The sequence below is a fragment of the Anas acuta genome, chromosome 1 (genome assembly GCF_963932015.1).
Source record: "Anas acuta chromosome 1, bAnaAcu1.1, whole genome shotgun sequence".
Taxonomy (NCBI): Eukaryota; Metazoa; Chordata; class Aves; order Anseriformes; family Anatidae; genus Anas; species Anas acuta.
The window spans coordinates 188570275-188578888 of NC_088979.1; the positions used below are offsets into that span (position 1 = coordinate 188570275).

The 8614-nt window shown below is 42.7% G+C and overlaps 1 protein-coding gene across 1 annotated transcript in view; it reads right to left on the reverse strand.

Moving 5' to 3' along the window:
- Nucleotides 1–7891, reverse strand: part of TBC1D22A (TBC1 domain family member 22A) — a 167782-nt gene extending 159891 nt beyond the window's left edge. The window contains exons 1-4 of the mRNA XM_068670052.1: nt 7689–7891; nt 4539–4595; nt 2856–3196; nt 1928–2107 (exon numbers count right to left, since the gene is read on the reverse strand). Coding sequence (XP_068526153.1) covers nt 1928–2107; nt 2856–3196; nt 4539–4595; nt 7689–7750 — 640 coding nt within the window. The 5' untranslated portion in view covers nt 7751–7891. The remainder of the gene's footprint in view (nt 1–1927; nt 2108–2855; nt 3197–4538; nt 4596–7688) is intronic.
- Between the last annotated feature and the right edge of the window lie 723 nt (nt 7892–8614).

Consider the following 8614-nt stretch of genomic DNA (forward strand, 5'->3'; position numbering starts at 1 on the left):
AAAATAATCTTCAGTTCTGAATGTATTTGTATAATTCATGCTTCTGAGAACTCTTGACTTTTATGGTGAGAGAAAATACACTTTCACAACCTCTAGTTGACATACATGACAAACATTGCTTTTTACATTCTCTCTCTAAGATAATTATTATTCAAGTGTGAATGAAAGGATTTAAATTACTAATTTTGTGTTACTTTGTGTTCATAGTCTGTGTTGACTTCTCACATTATGATGAGGAAAAAAGCCTCCAGTTGAAAATGCACAATGACATTGTTTCAGTCCAGAGATTATCTTTTTTGTATCACTCTGAAAAGAGCTGTCACAATCTCTCTCACAAACATGCAAAACTTACCCAGAAAACAACATCAGAGATACTTTGTTGCTCCTATTACTACCACCACTGTTTCCAAGCAAAGCCAACCCTACTATAAGAGGCAGAAATGAGCAGAAATTTTTGCTGAAATGTCTCCCCGATGACTGACCACTAATTCAGCCCATCAGGATAAACAAGCACCCCTCTCCACTCACATGTGAAAGAGAATGAGCCAGCTGCAACATTCTGAAAACAACAATTGTTTTCACAACACTGATTACACTCTCACCATACTCACAGTGCCTGTACTCCTAGTATGGGATGATATTTTCTTTTAGTCCCAAAATATTTTACTTTAATACCTAGATTCCATTTAATGGGGAAGTATTCCCCATCAAGTAAGGCAGCAAAAGTGAAATGGGTAGGTTTAAATTAAACCTTGTCTTCCCTCCGATTTTGTAACCCTTTGTAAACAAGGTTTCTACCATCACAATACTCTTTAGAAATAGTTTGTGTCAGTCACAATCACATAAAACATAACATCAGCCAGATCAAAGGAAGAAAAAGTGATATTTGATTATCATTTGCAAGCTTATGCAAAGTATGCAATTTATTTCAACACCTCAGAGTTCACAGCTGCATTGCATAAGAATGTGATATAACTCACTGAAGTGTTAAGTCTGGTCTAGTTAGCATTGTTTCCATAGTTCTGCTTTGCTAGCATCAATCTCACAATAAGACGCATCACAGAATGGAAAAAAAGCCACAATTTGGGCTATTTTATATTGTTACACTGAAGAAGTCTCATGCCAGTTAGAGGAAAGGGAAGTCTTCATGCAAGAACTGCAAACACACGGTTTCTATGTCCTTCTGTAAGTTTCCTGAAGACATCTTCCAGAGTTGTCTAACTCAAAGTCATTTTATTTATTGTTTTGACATAAACTCCTACACCAAAGTGCCTGGCCAAGTTCTCCAAACACAGTACACTCTTTATACTTGCTCAGATTTTCATTTGGGATACAAAGCCATTTGATTCTATGATTCCCTCTCAGCACTTCCACTTACTCATCAGCCACTAAAACATAGTGCACAAAGGCAACAGTCACATTATGTGACAACACATTTGTTTGTTTTCACATTAACATGTTGTCAGCATTCACAGATGAGACACAGAACTACTGTATCAGTCTGAACATGATGAATGCTTGCTGAGTAGACAAGCAGTAACACTCCTATTCCTAAACATTTTTTCACGTTCATATTTTTAAGCATAAGAATCATTCCTATACTACATGCTGTTTTTTTTAATCAGGCTTCAAAACTAAACACAAGTAATTATACTTCACGGTTTGTTTTTTTTCCCTGAAATTTGTCCAGTAAGCAGAAATAATGTGAAACAGAAAAAGAAACCACCTAACATGCATGTAACTTGCATATTACAAGCATGATTCCTACAACCATTCAATAATATTTTACCCTTCTTTTGCAAGATCAGTTCTAAATGCTGAAAGAACTAGATCCAAGCCATCAGGAAAAATAGCACAACAATCACAGAAGTTTTATAGTTTACTAGTGATTTAGAGGGAATTCATAGCTTAAACAAGAAATACTCACCAAGATTTGTGTTGGGTCCAGCGAGTAGCTGCTTAAATTTGTCTAATCGGGATGCTTCTCTTTCAGTTAATGCAGGAGTAACTGAGGTATTGAAGTCTGCCACTCCGCTCACCAGGGGAGGTGTGGAAGTTTGTGGAAGAGACTGAGATCTCTGCATGGAAGAATTTTCACTAGCATTATCTGAAGGGAAAAAGAAGCATAATAGTTAGCCTTAGATACCAAAACGACTACTAATAACTTGAACGTTTAAATTTAAAATCAAGTTCTGTTTGGGGGAAATATAAGCTCAAGTGTAACACAATTTTGAACTTCAAACTACTTGGATTTCACAGGAGAACCATTCCTCTTCCAAGCAGTGTTTCACAATTCAAATACATCAATTAGAGATCGCACTAACGGCAAAGCTAATTTATTGCTAATATTTCTGTGCTATTGAAAGCTGTTTCTGTCTCTCTCACCGTTCTAAAATAATAAACTGGGAAATCATGGCAATTGGTTACTTTAAAATTAATTAAAACACAGAACAGATTATATAAGGACAAACATTCCAACTATATGAATAGTTTTTCAATATATTTTATACAGTGGCATTTTAGTAACAATTTTTCTACAATAGTACAAATTGTAATTGCATACAACTTGGTACAGTTCAGTGTTGAGATACATTCAATAGTGCAACTTCCTCCAAAACTTGAAGACTTATTGAGTCTGAAAACAATGGAAATTAGTTATTCTTTCCTCACCTATACATTTCTCATGCACACGCCTTATGGTTTAGCATGGAGTCTAGTGTTTCCCTCAAATCAATTAATATCACTTAATAACATTTACCTGCAGTAAAGGTTGGGAAGGGGTTAATGCCCTAAAAGGTACATTTTATAGCTTTCTTCACTCTATTTTCAACATTTCTATTCATTTCTTAACATACCTGATGAACTGGAAGTATGACCTTCACTGACTGATTTAACAAGCCTATTATCACCACACGCAATTGAAGTCAGCTCTGCAGATTCTACTTGTTTTTCTTCCTGCTGATGTTCTTCCTGAAATTTATGCTGTTCTTGTAACTTGCTGTGATTCTGAATTACTTTGTGAGCTGTTTCCATGACCACTTCTGTATTTAGGTTTTCAGCAGCTATTGCTAAGAGTTCATCATCATCATCCCCAAGATCCCAAGCATCACTTGTGTTACTTTCAAACTCCTGGAAGGTGCTGACTTTCTTTAGTTTCACCGGAGTTGTAGGTGGTTTTGATCCTGGCTTTATCAAGCTGTTAAAAACAAGTAAACAATGTTTAGAGAACTATCAATGGAATAGGCAACACACGACAGATAGGGCAAAAAAAATAAAATAAAAACACAGAAGTCTGTGCTTGACAGCTTAACACTATATACGTAACAAGTATTTATCTCCTTCCACTCACGTTGCTGTTACATCCAACCCTGACAGAATACAGCAGAATACTCCTGAGAACAAAGTCAGGTAACAACCTGACTCTTCCTGGCTTTGAATGCAAACTGGACAAATTCTTCCTTCCCTTGTCTTCAAAATAAATAAATAAATAAATAAATCTCAACGTCAAGTAAGGGGAATACTACTGGAATCCTTTAGGAGCTGGGACACGTTACAGTTCTCTTGCTTTGTGAACTCCTACAGAGGTTTCAGGCCTTTCCATGCAATTGCTGCATAATGACACAGCAGCGGTAATCAAGTCATCAGGCCTAGTCCCAAGCCATCACATGCAATCACACAGCATAATCACTGTCATAAACAAATCAAGTCTCACCTTAAAACTCATTACAACTATCGTTCCTCCCCAGTCAGGCACTCCAGCATGAATTTGCTTCAGAACTTTGCTCTTCTGGCAGTCAGGAGAACTCCTCCAGTTACCAGCCTGAGCATGCCCTATCAGCTCCTAACCTTTTGTCCCTCTGCCAACACACACTACAAGGCAGACGAACCAAGTATCACTCCCTAGCTTGGCACTTGTCCTCATTCCCTGTAACGCAGAGCAGTCACATCAGATTTCAGCTAAAGAAGGCATCGAGCCAGCTTCCCCACTCTCAAAAATAAAAAAGCAGAAGCTGTCAGGATGCAATAATGTATTTTGCTAAACACCTCAACCATAAGGACATGAAGACGAATGTTTGCACTAGTTTGGGGTTATTAGCATGAAATTTATTTGGTTACTAATGATGTTTCATATTTCTGCCACGTTCATGAACATCATATTCTGCTATCCAGTAATAATGATCTAAGTTGATAAACTTTAGATCACTGTAAATCTCTCCTGCCGCCTTCCCACTCACAAGTAAAATGCCCACCATTGCCTCAAATTAATCTACACCATAATCTGATTCTATTCTTTTACAGATGGACTCACACAAAAAAAAAAATAGGCAGTCTATCAACAGAAAGATGCGTACAGGAAAGCCACTTACACCCATAAGCATCAGGAAGTCACAAAAGAGAAGTCAGAACAGAGAAGTCAAGATGATGACAAAAATTGAAAAAGGAAGATTAACATCTTCTGACAAAAAGAAAAGAAAAGGAGGAAAGAAGACAGACGAGATCCAAATCACCTTGAATATTTGAGTACTAGGTTAACTTACGTTCCATGCAGCAGCGGATCAAAAGGCGGATGCTGAGCTCCGTACACATGTTGGATACTAAAGGAGAAGAGAGAGAGAGTGTGTAATAAGTAATCACTAATGAAGACAACTGAAATGTTCCAGCAGTTTTCAACTTCAAAGGATCCCCTAACCAACTAAAAACAATGAAGCTGAAATTGAAGCACGTACTAAGAAATTACTCGATAAAAATCTTAGATATGCCAAACAGGATCACTTTTTCAAGGCCTAGAGTAACTTACATTAATTTATTGTTTTCTCCAGGAAATAAAACAAGAAAAGGTAGCTCCATAATAAGATGAATCAAAAGCATGTAGGTTTTCTCTTTTCTGATTTATCACTTCTTCATTTATCTCTTGCCAAAAATAAAACAAAAACTCTCAAAGAACTGTCTGTAAAGATTTCATCCTCTCTGGGTACTTGTGGCCCCAAAAACCAACCAGTCAATTCTTAACAGTGACTAAAGCAAAAGGCTGAACAATTTAAAGGAAAAATAGCATGTGAAAGATGCCCTGTTAGAGAATGTAAGAGCAGTAAAAACAAATGCTTTGAAATAAAGCTTCCAAAGACAGATTTTTTTCCTACTACAACATCTAATAATACAAAACAGCGTATTACCCTGAGCAATAAAACTCTACAAACTACAAGTTCATTTCCTCCCAGATTTCAGCTACAAAATTATTTTGTAAGTCAAAAAGCTCCATGGAAATCCCAGCAAAATTTACATGCAGCCTTGTACCAAAAATTATTACTGAAAAACTCTGATTGTAAGAGAAGCAAATCATATGCAGCAGTAACACCTCCCTAAATCTGTACTGAAAACCACATTACAGGAGGCAAACATGCTCTCCTGACAAATCAAAATCAATCCCAAGACCATAAATACAAATACGTCCAACCTTCATAAATTTGAGGTAGAACCACGCCAAAAAGACTGCGGTCATAACAAATTACAGGAGACTTGGATTTATACTAAAGAGGCCATACTGACAGCTGGGAAATTAACCCTAGAGATGTCTGAGCGTGGTGCTTTATACACTCTTGAATTTTTTACATAATTCCATACAATCCAAAAAGTCAACCCAGCACCAGGCTTCCCACACAGCTGTATGCTGCGCCCTCTGAACTCCCTCTCCTGCTCTACGATCACACGAGGATCAGGCTATGCAATCGAGGAGAGTCAAACATGTTGTAGCCCCGCAAGAACTTTGTGAAATTACAGAACAAGAAGTTCAGAGAGACAAGAACAGTCAGACCAGAAGAGTCCATTTACAACTAGAGAAACAAAACCACCACCAGTTAGAGTTTATGGATAACTGAGAATGCAAGAAATTAAAGAATGAGCAGGATTATTTCCTACGGCATTCAGGTAAGGGTAGCTTTATTATTTATATCATTTACCTGAGAACCAAGAATACATCTCATTCGTACAAAAAAGGATGTAAGAAACTGAATTACCCAACTCTGAGAATAGTTTAGGGATGGGAGCAGAGAACATAACTGTAAGTGTCAGAACATTTGATGTCATTTGGGGGATATATTCCCTGGAAAATTTTGAATAGGAGAATGTGTGTGTAACCCTCAGCTACAGGACAACTGGTTCTGCTCTTCACACTTCAGAAGCAAAGTTGAGAAATTAACAATATTTTGAATACTATGCAGGAAAACATACATTATAGCTTTATAGCCATGTTTTAGTCTCAAGGCACAACTGTTTAAATTCATAAAGAATAGGAACCTGTCAATTCACTGCATGATGCCTTGACCACTGAGTAAATATAATAGGGTTTGCAAATTTGTAACAGGATTCAACAACTTCAAATTGAGACTCCATTAAAAAATAGCTTTCTTTTTGTAAAGATACTAATTATCCTCATGATTTTCCAAGTTTGCACGTGCTTCGCTAGAGAAGAAAAGCTTTTCATTTAAGAAAACTTCTTCAATGTGCTTTATTAATCTTCACTGATAAAAAATAGAACATGGCCAGAGGCCAGGAATCATTAAAGCCCCCTTTTGTCTCTTTGAAATTTCACAGTATTTGGCTAAAAACTGAAGAAGTAAAAGTTTCCCATCCACCACCCAAACAGCTGACCGTACAGAACTGCAGAAGAGCTGCTGTTTTAGCAGCAAAAAAAATGACTTTTACATCTACTTTCTAACCACACTCCTTTTTCTTTTTCATCCCCATTGCTCCTTAGTTTCTTACTAAGAATCTTTTCAGGGGCATTTGGCAAGGCTAACTCAGCTACCCCTTATCTATCTATCCACTACCAACTTTTTGACCCAAGTTACAACCACCACTTGCTGAGACAACCTTTGTTTCTTATTAAGAACCTTTTCAGAAGTGTTTGGCAAGGCTAATCCTAACAAGACTAACTCAGCTACTCCTCATTAACCCATGATCAACTTTTTGACAAAAGTCATGGAATCGTCAGGGTGGGAAAAAGCCCTCCAAGACCATCTGGTCCAACCACCCCCTACCACCACTGCCACCGCTAACCCATGTCCCCAAGCACCACGTCCAACCTCTCCTTGAACACCCCCAGGGACGGTGACCCCACCACCTCCCTAGGCAACCCGTCCCAGTGCCTGACTGCTCTTTCTGAGCAGAAATGGCTCCTCATTGCCAGCCTGAACCTCCCCTGGCACAACTCGAGGCCATTCCCTCTGGTCCTGTCACCAGTTCCCTGTGAGAAGAGGCCGACCCCCAGCTCCCCACACCTTCCCTTGAGGTGCCTGCAGAGAGCAATAAGATCTGCCCTGAGCCCCCTATTCCCCAGCACACCCCCATCTCGCTGTGCCAACCCGCAGCCTCCCAAGCAGCGCAGCCTGACGCTGAAACCCTCCAGGCCCTGAGCTGACCCCAGACACGCAACAGAGGGGCGGGGAGGCCCCGCACCGAGTTGTCAGCCAGGACAGTGACAGGGGCAAAGCCAGCACAGCGGGAGCAGTGACAGGCTGGGAACAGGTCCCGGCAGCGAGGCCGGGGCAGGGGCCGGCAGCGAGGCGGGCCCAGGCTCCCGCCCCCCCTCGGGCAGCCCCGGGCGGCTCCGGCCCCGCGGGAGGCGGCGGCGCTGGGACGGCCCCGAGGAGCCCCCGCCCGCCGGCCCCGGGCTCGCCGCCGCCCCTCACCTGCCCGGCACCTTGGCGCCGCTCCGCTTCCAGAACTGCTTCCTGCCGCCGTCGCTCGCCATGGCGGCCGTCACCTCATCCCCCCGCCCCGCGGCGCCGCGGCCCCGGCCCAGCCCTCACGGCTCACTCCCCGCCATTGCTTCCCCCCGGGACGGCACTGAGCGCTGCCATCTTGGCACCGGCAAACAAGCCCGCTCCTCATTCGCCCCACGAGGCGGCCCGGCGGCTCTCGCCAACCAGAAGTGAGAGTACTGCCGGGTGGCTCGCAGGGGGCCAATGGCAGCCAGGGAGCGCCGGGGAGGGCGCTCGGGGCAGAGTCCGGAATGGCGGCGGGGCGGGGCGGGCAGGGGGCGGTGGGGCGCGGCCTCCGCGCTGCAGGTGGAGGCGGCCCTGACGGGACGGAGAGGTTTAGACATGTGCAGAGGCCTCTTGTGAAGCACAAAACAATTAAAGTTTGAAAAGCCCTCCCAGATCACCTGGCCCAACCACCCCCCACCACCAATGCCACCACTAACCCATGTCCCCAAGCACCACGTCCAACCTCTCCTTGAACACCCCCAGGGACGGGGACTCCACCACCTCCCTGGGCAACCCGTCCCAGTGCCTGACTGCTCTTTCTGAGCAGAAATGGCTCCTCATTGCCAGCCTGAACCTCCCGTGGCACAACTCGAGGCCATTCCCTCTGGTCCTGGCACCAGTTCCCTGTGAGAAGAGGCCGACCCCCAGCTCCCCACACCTTCCCTTCAGGTGCCTGCAGAGAGCAATAAGGTCTGCCCTGAGCCTCCTCTGCTCCAGACCAAACACCCCCAGTGCCCTCAGCTGCTCCTCACAGGACTTGTGCTCCAGAAAAACAGACTGTCCATAGGACACCCATCCCACGGCACTACCCCACAGAGCTGCTACAGGCAGACCCTGTCTGATTTCTA